Source organism: Oncorhynchus clarkii, chromosome 20 (genome assembly GCF_045791955.1).
Source record: "Oncorhynchus clarkii lewisi isolate Uvic-CL-2024 chromosome 20, UVic_Ocla_1.0, whole genome shotgun sequence".
Taxonomy (NCBI): domain Eukaryota; kingdom Metazoa; phylum Chordata; class Actinopteri; order Salmoniformes; family Salmonidae; genus Oncorhynchus; species Oncorhynchus clarkii.
Window position 1 is genome coordinate 5,159,323 of NC_092166.1, and position 27,897 is coordinate 5,187,219.

Consider the following 27,897-nt stretch of genomic DNA (forward strand, 5'->3'; position numbering starts at 1 on the left):
GCTACACCTCATGGCACAATGCCTCTGCCCTATTTGACCTAGATAGTTTGTGTGTATGTATTCATATGTAGGCTACGTGTGTCATTTTTAAATTGATGTAGTTCTGTCCTTGAGTTTTTCTTGTCTGTTAATGTTATGTCATGTTTTATGTTTCTTCCAGGAACAGCTAATAGGGATCCTCATAAAATACCAAATACCTTTGACCACAGTGCCCGCTACTGGTCCTCCAACACCACTTCTAGCAGCACCTGGTCTCCCATCCAGGGAGCGATCAGGACCGACCCTGCTTACCATCAGAGGCAATCCAGCAGGGTGGTATGCTGTTGAAATGATTTGATTTTGAGATAAAAAAAAAACAACTGTATTGGACCTTTACGAAATCGTTCACACAAGAGTCAGGAAGTTTCGTGCTCTTGTCAGCCTTGTTCTTCTGAATGTTAAGTTTCAGTCTCTTCTCAGCCCTGTTCTTCTGAATGTTAAGTTTCAGTCTCTTCTCAGCCCTGTTCTTTTGAATGTTAAGTTTCAGTCTCTTCTCAGCCCTGTTCTTCTGAATGTTAAGTTTCAGTCTCTTCTCAGCCCTGTTCTTCTGAATGTTAAGTTTCAGTCTCTTCTCAGCCCTGTTCTTCTGAATGTTAAGTTTCAGTCTCTTCTCAGCCTTGTTCTTCTGAATGTTAAGTTTCAATCTCTTCTCAGCCCTGTTCTTCTGAATGTTAAGTTTCAGTCTCTTCTCAGCCCTGTTCTTCTGAATGTTAAGTTTCAGTCTCTTCTCAGCCCTGTTCTTCTGAATGTTAAGTTTCAGTCTCTTCTCAGCCTTGTTCTTCTGAATGTTACGTTTCAGTCTCTTCTCAGCCCTGTTCTTCTGAATGTTAAGTTTCAGTCTCTTCTCAGCCCTGTTCTTCTGAATGTTAAGTTTCAGTCTCTTCTCAGCCCTTCTGAATGTTAAGTGTCAGTCTCTTCTCAGCCCTGTTCTTCTGAATGTTAAGTTTCAGTCTCTTCTCAGCCCTGTTCTTCTGAATGTTAAGTTTCAGTCTCTTCTCAGCCTTGTTCTTCTGAATGTTAAGTTTCAGTCTCTTCTCAGCCTTGTTCTTCTGAATGTTAAGTTTCAGTCTCTTCTCAGCCCTGTTCTTCTGAATGTTAAGTTTCAGTGTCTTCTCAGCCCTGTTCTTCTGAATGTTAAGTTTCAGTCTCTTCTCAGCCCTGTTCTTCTGAATGTTAAGTTTCAGTCTCTTCTCAGCCCTGTTCTTCTGAATGTTACGTTTCAGTGTCTTCTCAGCCCTGTTCTTCTGAATGTTAAGTTTCAGTCTCTTCTCAGCCCTGTTCTTCTGAATGTTAAGTTGTTCACTGTTTGCCAGAGCGCCATGTGTCTTCACTGACTACCACCATATGGGATGAACAGGGACATGGATGATCAACTAACAGATTATTTGATGATTCACTTTTCCAACATACACGCTGAGAAACTGGCACACACACAGAATATGCATATAACACAACATAAAACATGTAACACAACATGTACTGTGTGATATAACGTGACGTGTAACAAACATGATTGAAAACAAAGAGAACTAAGTATGACAAGGGTATAACAACATTCTGATTGTTGTCGTTGTTATCTGTCTCTCAGTTCTGTCAATGACTCTCTCTCTCTCTGATGCTCAGTTCTAGTGATTCATCGACTCATTAGTAACACAGTCCAACGTTTGTTTGTGTGTGTGTGTGTGTGTGTGTGTGTGTGTGTGTGTGTGTGTGTCTGTGTGTGTGTCTTTAGACCCACACAGAAACAAGAGTAATTATGTTGGAAGAAAATGTCTTCAGTTGGTATTTGTAGGTGTTTTTTGTAAACTGCTAGATTTGAGGGAGCAGTGGAAGATTGGATATCAAATCAAATCAAATCCCATTTTATTAGTCACGTACGTCAAATACATCCTTACAGTGAAATGCTTACTTACTAGCCCATAACCAGCAATGAAGTTAAAAACAATAAGGATAAGAATAAGAAATACAAGTAACAAGTAATTAAAGAGCAGCAGTATATACAAGGTGGTACCGGTACAGAGTCAATGTGTGGGGGTACTGGTTAGTTGAGGTAATATGTACATGTAGGTAGAGTTATTAGAGTGACTATGCATAGATGACAACAACTGAGAGTAGCAGTGGTGAAAAAGAGGGGGGGGGGTAGAAGCTGTTTAGAAACCTCTTGGACCTAGACTTGGCGCTCCGGTACTGCTTGCCGTGCGGTAGCAGAGAGAACAGTCTATGACTGGGGTGGGTGGGGTCTTTGACAATTTTTAGGGCCTTCCTCTGACACCGCCTGATATAGAGGTCCTGGATGGCAGGAGGGTCGGCCCCAGTGACGTACTGGGCCGTTCCCACTACCCTCTGTAGTGCCTTGCGTTCGGAAGCCGAGCAATTGCCATACCAGGCGGTGATGCAACCAGTGCTCTCGATGGCACAGCTGTAAAACCTATTGAGGATCTGATGACTCATGCCAAATCTTTTCAGTTTCCTGAGGGGGAATAGGTTTTGTCATGCCCTCTTTGTCTTGGTGTGCTTGGACCATGTTAGTTTGTTGGTGATGTGGACACCAAGGAACTTGAAGGAACTTGAAGCTCTCAACCTGCTCCACTGCAGCCCCGTCGATGAGAATGGGGGCATGCTCGGCCCTTTACTTTCCTCTCTTTCCTGTAGTCCACCATCAACTCCTGTCTTGATCACATTGAGGGAGAGGTTGTGTTCTGGCACCACACGGCCAGGTCTCTGACCTCCTCCCTATAGGCTGTCTCGTTGTTGTCGGTGATCTGTTGTGTCATTGGCAAACTTAATAATGGTTTTGGAGTCGTGCCAAGCTGTGCAGTCATGAGTGAACAGGGAGTACAGGAGGGGACTGAGCACGCACCCCTGAGGGACTCCTGTGTTGAGGATCAGCGTGGCGGATGTGTTGTTACCTACCCTTACCACCCAGGAGCGGCCCGTCAGGAAGTCCAGGATCCAGTTGCAGAGGGAGGTATTTAGTCCCAGGGTCCTTAGCTTATTGATGAGTTTTGAGTTCACTATGGTGTTGAATGCTGAGCTGTAGTCAATGAATAGCATTCTCACATAGGTATTCCTTTTGTCCAGGTGGGAAAGGGCAGTGTGAAGTGCAATAGAGATTGCATCATCTGTAGATCTGTTGGGGCGGTATGCAAATTGGAGTGGGTCTAGGGTTGGAGTGACCAGCCTTTCAAAGCACTTCATGGTTACAGACGTGAGTGCTATGGGTCTGTAGTCATTGAGGCAGGTTACCTCAGTTTTCTTGGGCACAGGCACTATGGTGTCTGCTTAAAACATGTTGGTTTTACAGACTCGGACAGGGAGAGGTTGAAAATGTCTGAGAAGCCACTTGCCAGTTGGTCAGTGCATGCTCGCAGTACAAGTCCTGGTAAATCATCTGGCCCTTTGGCCTTGTGAATATTTACATATTTAACAGTCTTAGTCACATCGGCTGTGGAGAGCATGATCACACAGTCTTCTGGAACAGCTAGCTAACTGCTATCATGCATGTTTCAGTGATATATGCCTCGATGCGAGCATAGAACTAGTTTAGCTCATCTGGTAGACTCGTGCCACTGGGCAGCTCTTGGCTGTGCTTCTCTTTGTAGTCTGTAATGGTTTGCAAGCCCTGCCACATCTGACGAGCATCAGAGCCGGTCTAGTACAATTTGATCTTAGTCCTGTATTGACGCTTTGCCTGTTTGATGGTTCATCGGAGGGCATAGAGGGATTTCTTAGAAGCTTCCGGGTTAGAGTCCTGCTCCTTGAAAGCGGCAGCTCTACCCTTTAGCTCAGTGCGGATGTTGCCTGTAATCCATGGCTTCTGGTTGGGGTATGTACGTACGGTCACTGTGGGGACGACGTCATCGATGCACTTATTGATGAAGCCAATGACAGAACTGCTGTAGTCCTCAATGCCATCGGAGGAATCCCAGAACATGTTCCAGTCTGTGCAAAACAGTCCTGTAGTTTAGCGTCTGCTTCATCTGACCACTTTTTTATTGATCAAGTCACTGGTGCTTCCTACTTTAATTTGTGCTTGTACGCTGGAATCAGGAGGATAGAATTATGGTCAGATTTGCCAAATGGAGGGCGTGTGTGGAGTAAAGAAGGCCAAGAGTTTTTTCTCCCTCTAGTTACACATTTAACATGCTGCTATAAATTTGGTAAAATGGAATACAGCTCATTCAATGCTGTCTTAGTGCCAGCGTCAGTCTGTGATGGTATGTAAACAGTTATGAAAAATACAGATTAAAACTCTCTAGGTACATAGTGTGGTCTACATCTTATCATGAGATACTCAGGCGAGCAATAGCTTGAGACTTCCTTAGATATCGTGCACCAGCTGTTATTTTACAAAAATACATAGTCCTCCACCCCTTGTCTTACCAGACGGCACTGTTCTATCCTGACGGCACAGCGTATAACCAGCATCTGTATTTTGTTGATAGTGTCACCATTCAGCCACGACTCCGTGAAGCATAAGATATCACAGTTTTGAATGTCCCTTTGCAAGTTTAATCTTCCGCGTAGGTCATCTATTTTATTGTCCAAAGATTGCACGTTTGCTAGCAGAATAGAAGGAAGTGGGGGTTAATTCGATCGCCTACAAATTCTCAGAAGGCAGCCCCGCCCTCTGGCCCCTTTATGTCTGCCACCTCTTCACGCAAATGACGGGGATGTGGGCCTGTTCCCGAGAAAGCAGTATATCACGTCGGACTTGTTAAAGGAGAAAAAGCATCCCGCTAGTCCGTGGTGAGTAATCACAGTCCTCATGTCTAGAAGTTATTTTCGGTCATAAGAGACGTTAGTGGCAACATTATGTACAAAATAATAAAAAATAAAAAAAGTTACAAACAGCGCAAATAAACAAACAAAAAGACACAATTGTTTCGGGATATGTAAAATGTCAGCCATCTTCTCCGGCTCCACTTTTCTGTCCTGGTGTGTCAGGGTAAGACTTTGCCCTAAAAGAGAAGCTGACAGAGCTGCCATCACACTGTGACCATGTGGAATAAAGCTGTACAGTGTTTACAGACCTAGGGCCTAGGGAAACATCATGTGATGCCAACTGTCTGTACCTTTCACACTGTTTCATCATGGCCACCACGATCAAAGTCTGGGTCGGAGTAGGAGAGAGAGAGGCGCTCGGGGGGACCAGATGGAGGTGTACCTCGGATTTGTGGGTAGGAACAGAAGCACCACGACTCAGACATATCACACCACAGATTAGCCTAACTTGACAATGTTTAAGAGATTAGGATGATTTAATCCTTTGATGAAAGGGAAGAATAATCTGTCACGGTAAAGCGCCATGGAGTCATCATGGAATCACTAGAGATAGTGAAGGATACAGACGGTCAAATCGACACATTGTTCAGAATCCAGTTTTAATATGAATCAACCATCAAAAGCACAGGGAAACATTACCTCATTACTGTTACAGGAAAACATTACCTCATTACTGTTACAGGAAAACATTACCTCATTACTGTTACAGGAAAACATTACCTCATTACTGTTACAGGAAAACATTACCTCATTACTGTTACAGGAAAACATTACCTCATTACTGTTACAGGGAAACATTACCTCATTACTGTTACAGGAAAACATTACCTCATTACTGTTACAGGAAAACATTACCTCATTACTGTTACAGGAAAACATTACCTCAGTACTGTTACACGAAAACATTACCTCATTACTGTTACAGGAAAACAGATGAACTGTATAAAGAGCTCATTTACTTGGCATCATTGACAGACGGTTAGGAATTGGACATGAAGAACCTACACAAATACGTATTTTTATTTTCATCATCCAAATATGTAAACTTAATTGTATATAACTATAAATATATAACTTAATTGTATATACATCAAGGTTTGTCATTCATCCTATAGAATCTCAACTTGATGTACGTAGAGCGATTGAGGTATACCATTCTGTGGGATCACATCTATCTGGCAGATAGAGCTACCAGACAGGGAGGCTGGGGAAGGGAGGAAGGGGGCTTGGCAGGTGAGTGGAACGTCTCTCTAGATAAGGTCATAGTTGAGAGGACAATACCTATTGGCTTTGTGGACATTTTTACATTACTCATTTTTATTTTGCAACTTCTTGATTTAGCGGGCACAATTAAGAAAGAAAAAAACAAGATTTAATAGTTGGAAAGAACAAGTCCTGTTTAGAGAGCTCACTTTGAGTTGATTGTTGTTGTTCAATTTGGCTTAGTAACCATTAGTAAGCATATATATATGGTTACTAAGGGTTACTAAACCTATATGTATAGGCCTATTATGTGTATAACCCTTCACAGTAGAGTAGATTAGAGTATAGTGTTGGAAGGGGAGAATAATGCTTTAAGTGCTTTATAATGGTCAATATTTACAAAAGGAGATTCTTCATAATTACAAAATAGAGAAGATTTGTATTCAACTGCTGACATTAACATTGTAATCCAAAAACAACGACAACATAGGACTACTTACTTACTTACCAATTTGTTTCTCAACAGACATTTAAAACAAACAAATATATTTATTGAAAATGTATTTTCTATATAGTATTACTAACATTTATTTATTATAACATTATTAAAACATTTTATTAAGAGTCTTGGTACACATGCATGTTTTTTTTTTTGAAGAGTGGACTCAAAAAGAGAACAGTATTGTACAAAATAATAATAATAATTACAGTTTATAAAAATGCACTTTTTTTGTAGCACCTTATGTTTTCTGTGTTCCGCACAAAAGCACCTCTGTGGTTGTATCTGGAGCAACACTGGAGCTACCAGACAGGGAGGCTGGGCTGGGGGAGGGATGAGGGGACTGGAGCTACCAGACAGGGAGGCTGGGCAGGGGGAGGGACGAGGAGCCTGGAGCTACCAGACAGGGAGACAGGGGAAGGGAGGAGGGGACTGGAGCTACCAGACAGGGAGGCTGGGCTGGGGGAGGGATGAGGGGACTGGAGCTACCAGACAGGGAGGCTGGGCTGGGGGAGGGACGAGGAGACTGGAGCTACCAGACAGGGAGACAGGGGAAGGGAGGAGGGGACTGGAGCTACCAGACAGGGAAGCTGGGCTGGGGGAGGGATGAGGGGACTGGAGCTACCAGACAGGGAGGCTGGGCTGGGGGAGGGATGAGGGGACTGGAGCTACCAGACAGGGAGGCTGGGGAAGGGAGGAGGGGACTGGAGCTACCAGACAGGGAGGCTGGGGAAGGGAGGAGGGGACTGGAGCTACCAGACCGGGAGGCTGGGCTGGGGGAGGGACGAGGAGACTGGAGCTACCAGACAGGGAGACTGGGCTGGGGGAGGGACGAGGAGACTGGAGCTACCAGACAGGGAGGCTGGGGAAGGGAGGAGGGGACTGGAGCTACCAGACAGGGAGGCTGGGGAAGGGAGGAGGGGACTGGAGCTACCAGACAGGGAGGCTGGGGAAGGGAGGAGGGGACTGGAGCTACCAGACAAGGAGGCTTGGGAAGGGAGGAGGGGACTGGAGCTACCAGACAGGGAGGCTGGGCTGGGGGAGGGACGAGGGGACAGGAGCTACCAGACAGGGAGGCTGGGGAAGGGAGGAGGGGACTGGAGCTACTAGACAAGGAGGCTGGGGAAGGGAGGAGGGGACTGGAGCTACCAGACAGGGAGGCTGGGGAAGGGAGGAGGGGACTGGAGCTACCAGACAGGGAGGCTGGGGAAGGGAGGAAGGGGGCTTGGCAGGTGAGTGGAACGTCTCTCTAGATAAGGTCATGGGGTAAGGGACGAGAAGGGGGAAAGACGAGGAGAGGAAAGGGGGGCGTTGGGGTGAGTGGATCCTCCCTCTGTTTGCTGAAAGTGCACCACTGTCCGTGGACGACATCAAGCCTCCTTTATTCCTCATGTCCCTCCTGTTACAAGGTAAAGTCACTGTGTGATTGGCCCTACAAGGGCGAGGAGTATCCCCCTAGGACAATGCTTCTACGACAGGGCAGAGGAGAGCGGCACGCTGTTCTCGAGTGGGGGGGTGGGGGGAGGGGGGCAGCGTGCTGCTGGTCTGAAACTGGTGGTCTGATCACCTTATCAAGGATATAAAACACAGGTTTGGTTTAGAGCCTGAGGCCAGGTCGAGTGGAGTATAGGGAGGGTGAGTGATTGATGTCAGGTATTCAGTCGGCAGTACAAGGCATGCATGGAACAGAACACCCTCTAACCCTGTCCTTCAGCTGGTCGGGGAGTCGGGGGGTGGTGGTCAGGTCCTAGCCCATGAAGCAGACAGGGCCCACCTCGAAACCGAACCGCTGGCTGGGCTCACCAAAGTCATTGAACATGACATCGATGACGGGGACCTGGTCGATGCGAGGAGTGTTGATCTCCATCACTGTCTTGGAGTATCCCGACTTCAGCTGGAGAGGATAGAAGTGAAGATGGAGGAGGGGGAAGAGTGGAAGGGAAAGGTGAGGAGGGGGGAGAGTGGAAGGGAAAGGTGAGGAGGGGGGAGAGTGGAAGGGAAAGGTGAGGAGGGGGGAGAGTGGAAGGGAAAGGTGAGGAGGGGAGAGTGGAAGGGAAAGGTGAGGAGGGGGGAGAGTGGAAGGGAAAGGTGAGGAGGGTGGAGAGTGGAAGGGAAAGGTGAGGAGGGGAGAGTGGAAGGGAAAGGTGAGGAGGGGAGAGTAGAAGGGAAAGGTGAGGAGGGGAGAGTGGAAGGGAAAGGTGAGGAGGGGAGAGTGGAAGGGAAAGGTGAGGAGGGGGAGAGTGGAAGGGAAAGGTGAGGAGGGGAGAGGAGAGTGGAAGGGAAAGGTGAGGAGGGGAGAGAGTGGAAGGGAAAGGTGAGGAGGGGGAGAGTGGAAAGGAAAGGTGAGGAGGGGGGAGAGTGGAAGGGAAAGGTGAGGAGGGGAGAGTGGAAGGGAAAGGTGAGGAGGGGGGAGAGTGGAAGGGAAAGGTGAGGAGGGGGGAGAGTGGAAGGGAAAGGTGAGGAGGGGAGAGTGGAAGGGAAAGGTGAGGAGGGGAGAGTGGAAGGGAAAGGTGAGGAGGGGGGAGAGTGGAAGGGAAAGGTAAGGAGGGGGGAGAGTGGAAGGGAAAGGTGAGGAGGGGGAGAGTGGAAGGGAAAGGTGAGGAGGGAGGAGAGTGGAAGGGAAAGGTGAGGAGGGGAGAGTGGAAGGGAAAGGTGAGGAGGGGGGAGAGTGGAAGGGAAAGGTGAGGAGGGAGGAGAGTGGAAGGGAAAGGTGAGGAGGGGAGAATGGAAGGGAAAGGTGAGGAGGGGAGAGTGGAAGGGAAAGGTGAGGAGGGTGGAAGGGAAGGCGGAGAAGGGGGAAGGTGGAAGGGAAGGCGGAGGAGGGTGGAAGGGAAGGCGGAGGAGGGGGGGGGGGTGGAATGGTAGGCGGAGGAGGGGGGGGTGGAATGGAAGGCGGAGGAGGGGGAGGGTGGAAGGGAAGGAGGAGGAGTGGGAGGGTGGAAGGGAAGGAGGAGGAGGGGGAGGGTGGAAGGAAGGAAGGGTGGAAGGGAAGGAGGAGGAGGGGAGGGTGGAAGGGAAGGAGGAGGAGGGTGGAAGGGAAGGCGGAGGAGGGGGAGGGTGGAAGGGAAGGAGGAGGAGGGGGAGGGTGGAAGGGAAGGCGGAGGAGGGGGAGGGTGGAAGAGAAGGCGGAGGAGGGGGAGGGTGGAAGGGAAGGAGGAGGAGGGTGGAAGGGAAGGCAGAGGAGGGGGAGAGTGAAGGGGAAAGAGGGGGTGGGACAAGGGAGAGCGAGTTACTGTGGTGATCAAGATCTGATAAAGAACTACCAGTTACCAGGATCAATATAACCTGTATAGAATATAACCTAAACACCGCATGTAATATAACCTAAATACTGTATATAATATAACCTAAATACTGTATATAATATAACCCAAATACTGTATATAATATAACTTAAACACTGCATATAATATAACCTAAATACTGTATAATATAAATATATTATATACAATATATGTTATATATATATAACCTTTATATGATATAATTTACATTCTGTATATAATATAAACTGCATATAATATAACTTCTATATCATATAACCTACAAACTGCTTATAATATAACCTGTATATAATATAACCTGTATATAATATAATCTACATACTGTATATAATATAATCTGTATATAATATAACCTAAATACTGTATGTAATATAACATGTATGTAATATAATCTACATACTGTATATAATATAACCTGTATATAATATAATCTACATACTGTATATAATATAATCTGTATATAATATAACCTAAATACTGTATATAATATAACCTGTATATAATATAACCTATATATAATATAACCTGTATATAATATAATCTGTATATAATATAACCAGTATATAATATAACCTGTATATAATATAATCTACATACTGTATATAATATAATCTGTATATAATATAACCTAAATACTGTATGTAATATAACATGTATGTAATATAATCTACATACTGTATATAATATAACCTGTATATAATATAACCTAAATACTGTATATAATATAACCTGTATATAATATAACCTAAATACTGTATATAAAATGACCTGTATATAATATAACCAGTATATAATATAACCTGTATATAATATAACCAGTATATAATATAACCTGTATATAATATAACCTAAATACTGTATATAATATAACCTGTATATAATATAACCAGTATATAATATAACCTGTATATAATATAACCAGTATATAATATAACCTGTATATAATATAACCTAAATACTGTATATAATATAACCTGTATATAATATAACCTAAATACTGTATATAATATAACCAGTATATAATATAACCTGTATATAATATAACCAGTATATAATATAATCTACATACTGTATATAATATAACCAGTATATAATATAACCTGTATATAATATAACCAGTATATAATATAACATGAATATAATATAACCTGTATATAATATAACCAGTATATAATATAACCTGTATATAATATAACCTGTATATAATATAACCTGTATATAATATAACCAGTATATAATATAACCTAAATACTGTATATAATATAACCAGTATATAATATAACCTGTATATAATATAACCAGTATATAATATAACATGTATATAATATAACCTGTATATAATATAACCTGTATATAATATTACCTGTATATAATATAACCTAAATACTGTATATAATATAACCTGTATATAATATAACCTGTATATAATATAACCTAAAAACTGTATATAATATAACCTGTATATAATATAACCTGTATATAATATAACCTGTATATAATATAATCTACATACTGTATATAATATAACCAGTATATAATATAACCTAAATACTGTATATAATATAACCTGTATATAATATAATATGTATGTAATATAACCTGTATATAATATAACCTAAATACTGTATATAATATAACCAGTATATAATATAACCTGTATATAATATAACCAAATACTGTATATAATATAGCCTGTATATAATATAACCTGTATATAATATAACCAGTATATAATATAACCTGTATATAATATAACCTGTATATAATATAACCTGTATATAATATAACCTGTATATAATATAACCTAAATACTGTATATAATATAACCTGTATATAATATTACCTAAATACTGTATATAATATAATATGTATATAATACAACCTGTATATAATATACTCTACATACTGCATATAATATAATCTACATACTGTATATAATATAACCTGTATATAATATAACCAGTATATAATATAACCTGTATATAATATAACCAGTATATAATATAACCTGTATATAATATAACCTAAATACTGTATATAATATAACCTGTATATAATATAACCTAAATACTGTATATAATATAACCAGTATATAATATAAAGTGTATATAATATAACCAGTATATAATATAATCTACATACTGTATATAATATAACCAGTATATAATATAACCTGTATATAATATAACCAGTATATAATATAACATGAATATAATATAACCTGTATATAATATAACCAGTATATAATATAACCTGTATATAATATAAACTGTATATAATATAACCTGTATATAATATAACCAGTATATAATATAACCTAAATACTGTATATAATATAACCAGTATATAATATAACCTGTATATAATATAACCAGTATATAATATAACCTGTATATAATATAACCTGTATATAATATAACCTGTATATAATATAACCTAAATACTGTATATAATATAACCTGTATATAATATAACCTGTATATAATATAACCAAATACTGTATATAATATAGCCTGTATATAATATAACCTGTATATAATATAACCAGTATATAATATAACCTGTATATAATATATCCTGTATATAATATAACCTGTATATAATATAACCTGTATATAATATAACCTAAATACTGTATATAATATAACCTGTATATAATATAACCTAAATACTGTATATAATATAATATGTATATAATACAACCTGTATATAATATACTCTACATACTGCATGTAATATAATCTACATACTGTATATAATATAACCCATATATAATATATCCTGTATATAATATATAATCTGTATATAATATAACCTGTATATAATATAACCAAATACTGTGTATAATATAACATGCATATAATATAACCTGTATATAATATAACCTGTATATAATATAACCTGTATATAATATAAACTGTATATAATCTATACTGTGTCCTTACTGAGCATCCATCTGAAAGTGCCTTGATGAAGGGGTTATTATCGTAGGACATCTCCTCGTCGTTGTAACCCAGGAAGCGTAGAGCCTTGTCGTAGCCGTCTGCCTTGGCATCGTACCAGGCTACCGACTGGTGGCAGATGTAGGTGAAATTCTGACGGGCCGTTGAGCTGAGCAGCTTCAGGAAGGTCATCTGGACCGTCTGGATGGTGTTCTCCTCCATGTCCACATAGTTCAACTGGGGGAGGGGGAGGGGAGGGGGAAGAGGGGGAGGGGAGGTAGAGGGGAGGGGGCAGAGGGGGAGGGAGAGGGGAGGTAGAGGGGAGGGGTTAGAGGAGGAGGGGGAGGGGAGGGGGAGGTAGAGGAGAGGGGGCAGAGGTGGAGGGGGAGGTAGAGGAGAGGAGAGGGGGCAGAGGGGGAGGTAGAGGGGAGGGGGCAGAGGGGGAGGTAGAGGGGAGGGGGCAGAGGGGGAGGGGGAGGGGAGGGGGAGGTAGAGGAGAGGGGGCAGAGGGGGAGGGGGAGGGGGAGGTAGAGGAGAGGGGGCAGAGGGGGAGGGGGGAGGTAGAGGAGAGGGGGCAGAGGGAGAGGGGGAGGTAGAGGAGAGGGGGCAGAGGGGGAGGGGGAGGTAGAGGAGAGGGGGCAGAGGGGGAGGGGGAGGTAGAGGAGAGGGGGCAGAGGAGGAGGGGGAGGGGAGGGGGAGGTAGAGAAGAGGGGGCAGAGGGAGAGAGGAGAGAGGAGAAGTAGAGAAAGGGTGACAGTTGTCATTGAAAGTGACTGTGAATATCAGAAATCTATAACTGCTTTGAGAGGTGGATATTTTCTCCACTTACTATTTTTCCCCGTTTGAATTCACTGAACCATGATCCTGGAGCCTCCTTGGGCCAGTTCGAGATTCTGACCTGTTACACAGACATAAAACAACAGGCTAACTGTTAATGTCTCTGAATAATATCTATATATATATATACAGAAAAGGTCTAACAGCGAGACACTATAGACATTGTTTTCCAGCAACGTACACCAGCGGACTTCTTGTCGGGGTAGATACAGGTCTCTCCTCCAGCGCTGAAGTTACAGTAGACCTTGAAGGAGTCTCCAGTACAGCCCTGGTTAGGATCGATCCAGTATTCACCTGAACACCACAACACACATTACACACAGTCATTAACATGATGTACTGGGGCCCTATGGCAAGGTCATTAACATGATGTACTGGGGCCCTATGGCAAGGTCATTAACATGATGTACTGGGGCCCTATGGCAAGGTCATTAACATGATGTACTGGGGCCCTATGGCAAGGTCATTAACATGATGTACTGGGGCCCTATGGCAAGGTCATTAACATGATGTACTGGGGCCCTATGGCAAGGTCATTAACATGATGTACTGGGGCCCTATGGCAAGGTCATTAACATGATGTACTGGGGCCCTATGGCAAGGCCATTAACATGATGTACTGGGGCCCTATGGCAAGGCCATTAACATGATGTACTGGGGCCCTATGGCAAGGTCATTAACATGATGTACTGGGGCCCTATGGCAAGGTCATTAATATGATGTACTGGGGCCCTATGGCAAGGTCATTAACATGATGTACTGGGGCCCTATGGCAAGGTCATTAACATGATGTACTGGTTCTGTTCTCTAACAGCCTTGGTACCAGTCTGGTTATGTTGTCTTGCCAATGTATTGTCACACCAAACATTGTTGGTATGATCGCACACACAGATCTGGGATCAGACTAGATCTCTAACCTGATCGCACACACAGATCTGGGATCAGACTAGATCTCTAACCTGATCGCACACACAGATCTGGGATCAGACTAGATCTCTAACCTGATCGCACACACAGATCTGGGACCAGACTAGATCTCTAACCTGATCGAACACAGATCAGGGATCAGACTAGATCTCTAACCTGATCGCACACACAGATCTGGGACGAGACTAGATCTCTAACCTGATCGCACACACAGATCTGGGACCAGACTAGATCTCTAACCTGATCGCACACACAGATCAGGGACCAGACTAGGTGCAGGACTAGATCTCTAACCTGATCGCACACACAGATCTGGGACCAGACTAGGTGCAGGACTAGATCTCTAACCTGATCACACACACAGATCTGGGACCAGACTAGATCTCTAACCTGATCGCACACACAGATCTGGGACCAGACTAGGTGCAGGACTAGATCTCTAACCTGATCACACACACAGATCTGGGACCAGACTAGATCTCTAACCTGATCGCACACACAGATCAGGGACCAGACTAGATCTCTAACCTGATCGCACACACAGATCAGGGACCAGACTAGATCTCTAACCTGATCGCACACACAGATCTGGGACCAGACTAGGTGCAGGACTAGATCTCTAACCTGATCGCACACACAGATCTGGGACCAGACTAGATCTCTAACCTGATCGCACACACAGATCTGGGACCAGACTAGATCTCTAACCTGATCGCACACACAGATCTGGGACCAGACTAGATCTCTACCTGATCGCACACACAGATCTGGGACCAGACTAGATCTCTAACCTGATCGCACACACAGATCTGGGACCAGACTAGATCTCTAACCTGATCGCACACACAGATCTGGGACCAGACTAGGTGCAGGACTAGATCTCTAACCTGATCGCACACACAGATCTGGGACCAGACTAGATCTCTAACCTGATCGCACACACAGATCAGGGACCAGACTAGATCTCTAACCTGATCGCACACACAGATCTGGGACCAGACTAGGTTCAGGACTAGATCTCTAACCTGATCGCACACACAGATCTGGGACCAGACTAGATCTCTAATCTGATCGCACACACAGATCTGGGACCAGACTAGGTCTCTAACCTGATCGCACACACAGATCTGGGACCAGACTAGATCTCTAACCTGATCGCACACACAGATCTGGGACCAGACTAGGTGCAGGACTAGATCTCTAACCTGATCGCACACACAGATCTGGGACCAGACTAGATCTCTAACCTGATCGAACACACAGATCTGGGACCAGACTAGGTGCAGGACTAGATCTCTAACCTGATCGCACACACAGATCTGGGACCAGACTAGATCTCTAACCTGATCGCACACACAGATCTGGGACCAGACTAGGTCTCTAACCTGATCGCACACACAGATCTGGGACCAGACTAGATCTCTAACCTGATCGCACACACAGATCTGGGACCAGACTAGGTGCAGGACTAGATCTCTAACCTGATCGCACACACAGATCTGGGACCAGACTAGATCTCTAACCTGATCGCACACACAGATCTGGGACCAGACTAGGTGCAGGACTAGATCTCTAACCTGATCACACACACAGATCTGGGACCAGACTAGGTGCAGGATGTTGTACTGTCGACCTATGGCAAGGTCAAATGTAAAACATCCTATACCAGGACTATTCAACTACTTTTAACACCAGGTGACTGAAATCTGTGTCTCTAGCCAATTAGAGATGCTAGCCAATTTTTTATTTTTTTTAACCTTTATTTAACTAGGCAAGTCAATTAAGAACAAATTCTTATTTTCAATGACAGCCTAGGAACAGTGGGTTAACTGCCTTGTTCAGGGGCAGAACGACAGCTCAGGGGTTTGAACTTGCAACCTTCCGGTTACTAGTCCAACGCTCTAACCAACTACCAGGTAGAACGTAAACCAGCAGTAAGTACATGAGCCCTCCAGACAGCTGACTGGTCCTGTTATTTATCTCTCTAACCCACCGTCAGGGAAGTCAGGCTGGCTGAGGTGCAGGTCGTTACAGGTCCTGGCAGGGTTGTCCTGGGTTCCCATGGGGAACTTCATCCTCTCGATGTCCTGCTTCAAGTTATTCAGGGACCCGAACACATCCTCCATGTCCGCTGTGGCCTCCATGCCGTAGTCTGCCATGCCTCCCGCCTCGTCGCCCTGCACGCCGTCGTCCTCCGCCTGCCGTCTGTTCTTCCTGCTCGCCTGCTGGATGGGCAGCGGCTGGATGATGTCACCAGGAGGACCCTGATTGGAAGAGCACAGAGGTTAGGGGTCAGTGAAATGGGTCAATACAGAGACAGGGACGAAAAGGTCCATTTAAAGTGGATCATCGTGAAAGCATCTGAGCTCTTGTTGAGAGAGGAAATGAGCTCTTGTTGAGAGAGGAAATTAGCTCTTGTTGAGAGAGGAAATTAGCTCTTGTTGAGAGAGGAAATGAGCTCTTGTTGAGAGAGGAAATTAGCTCTTGTTGAGAGAGGAAATGTCGACTTACAGGAGCTCCAGGTGGTCCGATCACACCAGTGTCTCCTTTCTGGCCAGATCCACCCTACAAAAACAGACACAGGACACAAGGAAGTTATCACACTAGTCATATAGGACGGCGAGATCTTCTAAAAGGGAAGTTTCTGTATAATATCAGTTTATGTAAGAAGGGCTTTATAAAATACATTTGATTGGATTTGATTGATTCTAATGAACAGAACTTACTGATGATCCCTTGGACCCCTTAGAGCCTACAGGTCCCTAGGTTAAGAAAAGAGAGACACACAGTGAACAATAACACTAGGACCGTGATGAAATGGTAGACATGAAGATGTTTAGACAAAGATGTTTAGACAAAGATGTTTAGACATGAAGATGTTTAGACATAAAGATGTTTAGACAAAGATGTTTAGACATGAAGATGTTTAGACAAAGATGTTTAGACATGAAGATGTTTAGACATAAAGATGTTTAGACAAAGATGTTTAGACATGAAGATGTTTAGACATAAAGATGTTTAGACAAAGATGTTTAGACAAAGATGTTTAGACAAAGATGTTTAGACATGAAGATGTTTAGACATGAAGATGTTTAGACAAAGATGTTTAGACATGAAGATGTTTAGACATGAAGATGTTTAGACATGAAGATGTTTAGACATAAAGATGTTTAGACAAAGATGTTTAGACAAAGATGTTTAGACATGAAGATGTTTAGACAAAGATGTTTAGACATAAAGATGTTTAGACAAAGATGTTTAGACAAAGATGTTTAGACATGAAGATGTTTAGACAAAGATGTTTAGACATGAAGATGTTTAGACATAAAGATGTTTAGACAAAGATGTTTAGACATAAAGATGTTTAGACAAAGATGTTTAGACATGAAGATGTTTAGACATGAAGATGTTTAGACAAAGATGTTTAGACAAAGATGTTTAGACATGAAGATGTTTAGACATGAAGATGTTTAGACATAAAGATGTTTAGACAAAGATGTTTAGACAAAGATGTTTAGACATGAAGATGTTTAGACAAAGATGTTTAGACATAAAGATGTTTAGACAAAGATGTTTAGACAAAGATGTTTAGACATGAAGATGTTTAGACATAAAGATGTTTAGACAAAGATGTTTAGACATAAAGATGTTTAGACAAAGATGTTTAGACATGAAGATGTTTAGACAAAGATGTTTAGACAAAGATGTTTAGACATGAAGATGTTTAGACATAAAGATGTTTAGACAAAGATGTTTAGACAAAGATGTTTAGACAAAGATGTTTAGACATGAAGATGTTTAGACATGAAGATGTTTAGACAAAGATGTTTAGACATGAAGATGTTTAGACATGAAGATGTTTAGACATGAAGATGTTTAGACATAAAGATGTTTAGACAAAGATGTTTAGACAAAGATGTTTAGACAAAGATGTTTAGACATGAAGATGTTTAGACATGAAGATGTTTAGACATGAAGATGTTTAGACATAAAGATGTTTAGACTTAAAGATGTTTAGACATGAAGATGTTTAGACATTAAGATGTTTAGACATGAAGATGTTTAGACATAAAGATGTTTAGACATAAATATGTTTAGACATAAAGATGTTTTGACATAAAGATGTTTTGGAACTTACAGGAATTCCAGGAGGACCAGGAGGACCAAGAGGACCAGCAGAACCTCCAACACCCTACAGAGACACAGTACAGCAGTAGTAACCAATGAGATGACACTTTACATGAAGGCATTCTTCAACACTTTATAATAGTATAAACCAATGAGCTAACACTTTACAGTAGTATTAACCAATGAGATGACACTTTACATAAAGGTGTAGATAATAAAAGGTAATTCCTCGACTATTAATCATCTGTTTATAGATCAATGAGTAATAAACTTGTCAGTCACTTACAGTGTCTCCCTTGCCTCCACCAGTTCCCTGGGGTCCAGGCAGGCCTCTGTCTCCCTTCTCTCCAAACTCACCAGGTGGTCCAATCAGACCAATCAGACCGGGGTGACCCTAGAGGACAGAGAATGAGAGAGAGAGAGAGAGAGAGAGAGAGAGAGAGAGAGAGAGAAAGAGAGAGGAGGAGGGGAAGAGAGAGAGAGAGCGAGAGATAGAGAGAGGAGGGGAAGAGAGAGAGAGAGAGAGAGAGAGAGAGAGAGAGAGGAGGGGAAGAGAGAGAGAAGGAGAGAGAGAGAGGGGAAGAAAGAGGAGGAGGGGAAGAAAGAGAGTAGAGAGAGAGGAGGAGGGTAAGAGATAGAGAGAGAAGGAGAGAGAGAGACAGAGGAGGGGAAGAGAGAGAGAGAAGGAGAGAGAGAGAGGAGGGGAAGAGAGAGAGAGAGAAGGATAGAGAGAGAGGAGGGGAAGAGAGAGAGAAGGAGAAGGAGAGGGAGAGAGGGTGAGGGAGAAAGAGAGGTGAACAGTGTTAGATGGGATATTCACACAGTACATTGCAGATAATCCAACAGGAGAGCGAGAGGAATAGCTCCAGATGAACTGTCACAGAAATAGTGTACACAGACATCCACAGACAGGAGACATGCTGTTGGAGTGGTGTCATGATCAATCATACACAAATTATGCCATGTCAATTATGCCAAGTAGCAATAGGTATATTAAACTAACGAGCTGAAACCACCTGCGACATCATTAATATACTCTGTGTCCGCGGGTGCCAGAACACTGTCTTAGTTAAGACGGTAAAGGACTCTTCTGTTTATAGCGGTGTCGTATTTAACAACGGTGGTGTGTCTATGACATCCGCTGCTGTAGCTAGAGTTACAGCCTACTGCAAAGCCCACTAGACTACTATTACTGCCGCGTGCCAGCTCCTAACCAATGATCAGTACACATTAGACTACATTACGTACACGTGTTCGACGACCACGTTAAATCACACGGAGAGTTGAGACTCTGTGAAACAGAAACGTTGCTGACGTTGAAAGAGAGAGGGAGAGATAGACAGCGATGGAGGTAAAGAGAGAGATAACCTACTCTTCTCTACAGTAGCCCGGTCTTACCTTTTCTCCCTTACCGCCAGGAGTTCCTTTCAAGCCAGCGAGTCCAGGGGGACCCTGGAAAGAGACAGAAAAACACTCTCAGGAATCAGTCTGTCACTGTGGATGGACCAGTATATCTAAGCAGTGGATGGAACAGTATATCTAAGCAGTGGATGGAACAGTATATCTAAGCAGTGGATGGAACAGTATATCTAAGCAGTGGATGTAACAGTATACTAAGCAGTGGATGGAACAGTATATCTAAGCAGTGGATGGACCAGTATATCTAAGCAGTGGATGGAACAGTATATCTAAGCAGTGGATGGACCAGTATATCTAAGCAGTGGATGGAACAGTATATCTAAGCAGTGGATGGAACAGTATATCTAAGCAGTGGATGGACCAGTATATCTAAGCAGTGGATGGAACAGTATATCTAAGCAGTGGATGGAACAGTATATCTAAGCAGTGGATGGACCAGTATACTAAGCAGTGGATGGACCAGTATACTAAGCAGTGGATGTAACAGTATACTAAGCAGTGGAAGTAACAGTATATCTAAGCAGTGGATGGACCAGTATACTAAGCAGTGGATGGAACAGTATATCTAAGCAGTGGATGGAACAGTATACTAAGCAGTGGATGGACCAGTATACTAAGCAGTGGATGGAACAGTATACTAAGCAGTGGATGGAACAGTATACTAAGCAGTGGATGGAACAGTATATCTAAGCAGTGGATGGACCAGTATACTAAGCAGTGGATGTAACAGTATACTAAGCAGTGGAGGTAACAGTATATCTAAGCAGTGGATGTAACAGTATATCTAAGCAGTGGATGGACCAGTATACTAAGCAGTGGATGGAACAGTATATATAAGCAGTGGATGTAACAGTATACTAAGCAGTGGATGTAACAGTATACTAAGCAGTGGATGTAACAGTATATCTAAGCAGTGGATGGAACAGTATATCTAAGCAGTGGATGGAACAGTATATCTAAGCAGTGGATGGAACAGTATACTAAGCAGTGGATGTAACAGTATATCTAAGCAGTGGATGGAACAGTATATCTAAGCAGTGGATGGAACAGTATATCTAAGCAGTGGATGGAAAAGTATATCTAAGCAGTGGATGTAACAGTATATCTAAGCAGTGGATGGAACAGTATACTAAGCAGTGGATGTAAGAGTATATCTAAGCAGTGGATGTAACAGTATACCTAAGCAGTGGATGGAACAGTATACTAAGCAGTGGATGGAACAGTATACTAAGCAGTGGATGGAACAGTATATCTAAGCAGTGGATGGACCAGTATACTAAGCAGTGGATGTAACAGTATACTAAGCAGTGGATGGACCAGTATACTAAGCAGTGGATGGAACAGTATATCTAAGCAGTGGATGTAACAGTATATCTAAGCAGTGGATGTAACAGTATACTAAGCAGTGGATGTAACAGTATACTAAGCAGTGGATGTAACAGTATATCTAAGCAGTGGGTGTAACAGTATATCTAAGCAGTGGATGGACCAGTATACTAAGCAGTGGATGTAACAGTATACTAAGCAGTGGAAGTAACAGTATATCTAAGCAGTGGATGTAACAGTATACTAAGCAGTGGATGGAACAGTATACTAAGCAGTGGATGGAACAGTATACTAAGCAGTGGATGGAACAGTATATCTAAGCAGTGGATGGACCAGTATACTAAGCAGTGGATGTAACAGTATACTAAGCAGTGGATGTAACAGTATACTAAGCAGTGGATGTAACAGTATACTAAGCAGTGGATGGACCAGTATACTAAGCAGTGGATGTAACAGTATATCTAAGCAGTGGATGTAACAGTATACTAAGCAGTGGATGGAACAGTATACTAAGCAGTGGAAGTAACAGTATACTAAGCAGTGGATGTAACAGTATACTAAGCAGTGGAAGTACCAGTATACTAAGCAGTGGATGTAACAGTATATCTAAGCAGTGGATGTAACAGTATATCTAAGCAGTGGATGGAACAGTATACTAAGCAGTGGATGGACCAGTATACTAATCAGTGGATGGACCAGTATACTAAGCAGTGGATGTAACAGTATATCTAAGCAGTGGATGTAACAGTATATCTAAGCAGTGGATGTAACAGTATACTAAGCAGTGGATGGACCAGTATATCTAAGCAGTGGATGTAACAGTATACTAAGCAGTGGATGGACCAGTATACTAAGCAGTGGATGTAACAGTATACTAAGCAGTGGATGTAACAGTATACTAAGCAGTGGATGGACCAGTATACTAAGCAGTGGATGTAACAGTATACTAAGCAGTGGATGTAACAGTATACTAAGCAGTGGATGGAACAGTATATCTAAGCAGTGGATGTAACAGTATACTAAGCAGTGGATGTAACAGTATACTAAGCAGTGGATGGAACAGTATATCTAAGCAGTGGATGTAACAGTATATCTAAGCAGTGGATGTAACAGTATATCTAAGCAGTGGATGTAACAGTATATCTAAGCAGTGGATGTAACAGTATACTAAGCAGTGGATGGAACAGTATATCTAAGCAGTGGATGTAACAGTATACTAAGCAGTGGATGGAACAGTATACTAAGCAGTGGATGTCACAGTATACTAAGCAGTGGATGTACCAGTATATCTAAGCAGTGGATGTAACAGTATATCTAAGCAGTGGATGTAACAGTATACTAAGCAGTGGATGTAACAGTATATCTAAGCAGTGGATGGAACAGTATATCTAAGCAGTGGATGTAACAGTATATCTAAGCAGTGGATGTAACAGTATACTAAGCAGTGGATGGAACAGTATATCTAAGCAGTGGATGGACCAGTATACTAAGCAGTGGATGTAACAGTATACTAAGCAGTGGATGTAACAGTATACTAAGCAGTGGATGGACCAGTATACTAAGCAGTGGATGTAACAGTATATCTAAGCAGTGGATGGACCAGTATACTAAGCAGTGGATGTAACAGTATACTAAGCAGTGGATGTAACAGTATATCTAAGCAGTGGATGTAACAGTATATCTAAGCAGTGGATGTAACAGTATATCTAAGCAGTGGATGTAAAAGTATACTAAGCAGTGGATGGAACAGTATATCTAAGCAGTGGATGTAACAGTATACTAAGCAGTGGATGGAACAGTATACTAAGCAGTGGATGTAACAGTATACTAAGCAGTAGATGTAACAGTATATCTAAGCAGTGGATGTAACAGTATATCTAAGCAGTGGATGTAACAGTATACTAAGCAGTGGATGTAACAGTATATCTAAGCAGTGGATGGAACAGTATATCTAAGCAGTGGATGTAACAGTATATCTAAGCAGTGGATGTAACAGTATACTAAGCAGTGGATGGAACAGTATATCTAAGCAGTGGATGTAACAGTATATCTAAGCAGTGGATGTAACAGTATACTAAGCAGTGGATGTAACAGTATACTAAGCAGTGGATGTAACAGTATATCTAAGCAGTGGATGTAACAGTATATCTAAGCAGTGGATGTAACAGTATATCTAAGCAGTGGATGGAACAGTATATCTAAGCAGTGGATGTAACAGTATATCTAAGCAGTGGATGTAACAGTATACTAAGCAGTGGATGGAACAGTATATCTAAGCAGTGGATGTAACAGTATATCTAAGCAGTGGATGTAACAGTATACTAAGCAGTGGATGTAACAGTATACTAAGCAGTGGATGTAACAGTATATCTAAGCAGTGGATGTAACAGTATACTAAGCAGTGGATGGAACAGTATATCTAAGCAGTGGATGTAACAGTATACTAAGCAGTGGATGTAACAGTATACTAAGCAGTGGATGGACCAGTATACTAAGCAGTGGATGTAACAGTATATCTAAGCAGTGGATGGACCAGTATACTAAGCAGTGGATGGAACAGTATATCTAAGCAGTGGATGGACCAGTATACTAAGCAGTGGATGGACCAGTATACTAAGCAGTGGATGGAACAGTATACTAAGCAGTGGATGTAACAGTATACTAAGCAGTGGATGTAACAGTATATCTAAGCAGTGGAAGTAACAGTATACTAAGCAGTGGATGTAACAGTATACTAAGCAGTGGATGGACCAGTATACTAAGCAGTGGATGGAACAGTATACTAAGCAGTGGATGGAACAGTATATCTAAGCAGTGGATGGACCAGTATACTAAGCAGTGGATGTAACAGTATATCTAAGCAGTGGATGGACCAGTATACTAAGCAGTGGATGGAGCAGTATACTAAGCAGTGGATGTAACAGTATACTAAGCAGTGGAAGTAACAGTATATATAAGCAGTGGATGTAACAGTATACTAAGCAGTGGATGTAACAGTATACTAAGCAGTGGATGGACCAGTATACTAAGCAGTGGATGTAACAGTATACTAAGCAGTGGATGTAACAGTATACTAAGCAGTGGATGGAACAGTATATCTAAGCAGTGGAGGTAACAGTATATCTAAGCAGTGGATGGACCAGTATACTAAGCAGTGGATGTAACAGTATACTAAGCAGTGGATGTAACAGTATACTAAGCAGTGGATGGAACAGTATACTAAGCAGTGGATGGAACAGTATATCTAAGCAGTGGATGTAACAGTATATCTAAGCAGTGGATGTAACAGTATATATAAGCAGTGGATGGAACAGTATATCTAAGCAGTGGATGTAACAGTATATCTAAGCAGTGGATGTAACAGTATATCTAAGCAGTGGATGGAACAGTATACTAAGCAGTGGATGGACCAGTATATCTAAGCAGTGGATGGACCAGTATACTAAGCAGTGGATGGACCAGTATATCTAAGCAGTGGATGGACCAGTATACTAAGCAGTGGATGGACCAGTATACTAAGCAGTGGATGTAACAGTATACTAAGCAGTGGATGTAACAGTATACTAAGCAGTGGATGGACCAGTATACTAAGCAGTGGATGTAACAGTATATCTAAGCAGTGGATGGACCAGTATATCTAAGCAGTGGATGGACCAGTATACTAAGCAGTGGATGGACCAGTATACTAAGCAGTGGATGGACCAGTATATCTAAGCAGTGGATGGACCAGTATACTAAGCAGTGGATGGACCAGTATACTAAGCAGTGGATGTAACAGTATATCTAAGCAGTGGATGGACCAGTATATATAAGCAGTGGATGGAACAGTATATCTAAGCAGTGGATGTAACAGTATATCTAAGCAGTGGATGTAACAGTATACTAAGCAGTGGATGTAACAGTATACTAAGCAGTGGATGGACCAGTATACTAAGCAGTGGATGTAACAGTATATCTAAGCAGTGGATGGACCAGTATATATGGACCAGTACACTAAGGATAAGTTACCCCAATATGAGGTGCTGTGAGCTGGGGAAAAGGGGCTACGTAAATACAAAACCTTGTAATTATCATGTTGTTATTACCATCGGTCCAGGAGGTCCGTCCATTCCAGAAGCACCTGGAAGTCCTTGTTCACCCTGAGAGCAAGTATCACATCATCCATTACATTACCATTCCCATTACCTCACAATTATAATCGTGATAATGTGACGATAAGTATATAGCAGACACTATCATCTGATTAGTTAGGACTTGAATGGAGCGTGTTAACTCATTTTATTGATTGATTTATTCGTCATTTTACCAGGTAAGATGACTGAGAACACATTCTCTTTTTACAGCAACGACCTGGGGAATAGTTACAGGGGAGAGGCGGGGGAATGAACAAGCCTTTTGTAAGCTGGGGATGATTAGGTGATCACCATGGTATGAGAGCCAGATTGGGAATTTTGCCAGGACACCGGGGTTAACACCCCTACTCTTACTATGAGTGCCATGAGATCTTTAGTGACCACACAGAGTCAGGACACCTGTTTTAATGTCTCATCTGAAAGAGGGCACTTTACACAGGGCAATGTCCCATTCACTGCCCTGGGGACATTGGGATCTTCTTAGACCTGAGTAAAGAGTTTCTCCTACTGTCCCTCCAACACCACTTCCAGCAGCATCTGGTCTCCCATCCAGGGACCGACCTGGACCGACCCTACTTAGCTTCAGAGGCTTCAGGGGCAACTCATGAGAGTGATTCTGTAGCGTATAGGTAAAAATATAACAGGTGATGTATAGCTAGGTAACTCACGACAGGGCCGGGGATTCCACGCAGGCCGTCAGGCCCAGGCTTCCCGGAGGGCCCCTGGGGTCCAACAGGTCCAGTTTTACCATCAGGCCCCTCGGCTCCAGCCTCACCCTGCAAAACACAATTATAACGCTCAATACACCTGTATCAATACCTTCAGCCACATCCTGGAGTTACATAGTAGTAATTCCCAGCTACATTCAAATACATTCAGCATGACCTTCCAGAGATACCTTATATGGCCTGTGGTAGTGAGGGTTCCTGAGGAGAAGTTTGAGAACCAGTTGCCTGGGTAACCAGAGCAATAAGCTTCTTTTACATAAATATTATAGACAAGGAAGACAGAGAGATCTAGAAATTAGACTTGTGAAAACTGTTTAATAAAGTTCAATACAGTTGTATCGTACTACTACAACTGGCTCGGAAAAAAAGTTGAATGGCCGATATCAATACTACGCAGGCCAGTGTCTCTTGGCTGAGAGTTGAGGAGAGACTGACTGCATCACTTCTTCTCTTTATAAGAAACATTAATGTGTTGAACATTCCAAATGGTTTGCATAGTCAACTGACACACAGCTCTGACCAACACACTTATCCCACCAGACATGCCACCAGGCAAATCCAGAACTAATTCAGGAAAGTGTACAGCATTAAATAGAGCCCTTATTGCATGTAACTCCCTTCCATTTCATATTGCTCAAATGAACAGCGAACCAGATTTTAAACAACAGATAAAGCAACACATCATGGCTCTATTCTATTTGTGTGTATGTATTGATATGTGCCATTTATAAATTGATATAGTTCTGTCCTTGGGCTGTTCTTGTCTATTAATGTTCTGTATTATGTTATGTTTTATGTTCTGTGTGGACTCCAGGAAGAGTAGTTCCTGCTTTCACAACAGCTAATAGGGATCCTCATAAAATAATTATATATATATATAATTAGGATAAACATACATACATACAGTACACGGCACACCTGTTAATTGAAAAGCATTCCAGGTGACTACCTCATGAAGCTGGTTGGGAGAATGCCAAGAGTGTGCAAAGCTGTCAACAAGGCAAAGGGTGGCTACTTTAAAGAATCTCAAATGTATTTTGATTTGTTTAACGCTTTTTTTTGGTTACTACATGATGCCATATGTGTTATTTCATAGTTGTGATGTCTTCACTATTATTCTACAACGTAGAAAATAGCAAAAAAAGAAAGAAAAACCCTGGAATGAGAAGGTGTCTCCAAACTTTTACTGGTAGTGTATATACAGTTGAACTCTGAAGTTTACATACACCTAAGCCAAATACATTTATACTCAGTTTTTTACAATTCCTGACATTTAATCCTAGTAAAATGTCCCTGTTATAGGTCAGTTAGGATCACCACTTTATTTTCAGAATGTGAAATGTCAGAATAATAGTAGAGAAGAATGATTTATTTCAGCTTTTATTTCTTTCATCACATTCCCAGTGGGTCAGAAGTTTACATACACTCAATTCGTATTTGGTAGCATTGCCTTTAAATTGTTTAACGTGGGTCAAATGTTTTGGGTAGCCTTCCACAAGCTTCCCACAATAAGTTGGGTGAATTTTGGCCCATTCCTCCTGACAGAGCTGGTGTAACTGAGTAAGGTTTGTAGGCCTCCATGCTCACACACGCTTTTCAGTTCTGCACACACATCTTCCATAGAATTGAGGTCAGGGCTTTGTGATG

At 42.1% G+C, this 27,897-nt stretch overlaps 1 protein-coding gene across 1 annotated transcript in view; it reads right to left on the bottom strand.

Moving 5' to 3' along the window:
* Nucleotides 1-6,138: 6,138 nt before the first annotated feature.
* LOC139375800 (collagen alpha-1(XI) chain-like) overlaps nucleotides 6,139-27,897 on the bottom strand; it is a 212,842-nt gene continuing 191,083 nt past the window's right edge. Inside the window, exons 53-64 of the mRNA XM_071117670.1 lie at nucleotides 26,191-26,298; nucleotides 25,475-25,528; nucleotides 20,043-20,096; nucleotides 18,931-19,038; nucleotides 18,655-18,708; nucleotides 17,243-17,278; nucleotides 17,028-17,081; nucleotides 16,510-16,780; nucleotides 13,771-13,883; nucleotides 13,582-13,650; nucleotides 12,756-12,989; nucleotides 6,139-8,420 (exon numbers count right to left, since the gene is read on the bottom strand). Of these exons, the coding sequence (XP_070973771.1) occupies nucleotides 8,274-8,420; nucleotides 12,756-12,989; nucleotides 13,582-13,650; nucleotides 13,771-13,883; nucleotides 16,510-16,780; nucleotides 17,028-17,081; nucleotides 17,243-17,278; nucleotides 18,655-18,708; nucleotides 18,931-19,038; nucleotides 20,043-20,096; nucleotides 25,475-25,528; nucleotides 26,191-26,298 (1,302 nt within the window). The 3' untranslated portion in view covers nucleotides 6,139-8,273. The remainder of the gene's footprint in view (nucleotides 8,421-12,755; nucleotides 12,990-13,581; nucleotides 13,651-13,770; nucleotides 13,884-16,509; nucleotides 16,781-17,027; nucleotides 17,082-17,242; nucleotides 17,279-18,654; nucleotides 18,709-18,930; nucleotides 19,039-20,042; nucleotides 20,097-25,474; nucleotides 25,529-26,190; nucleotides 26,299-27,897) is intronic.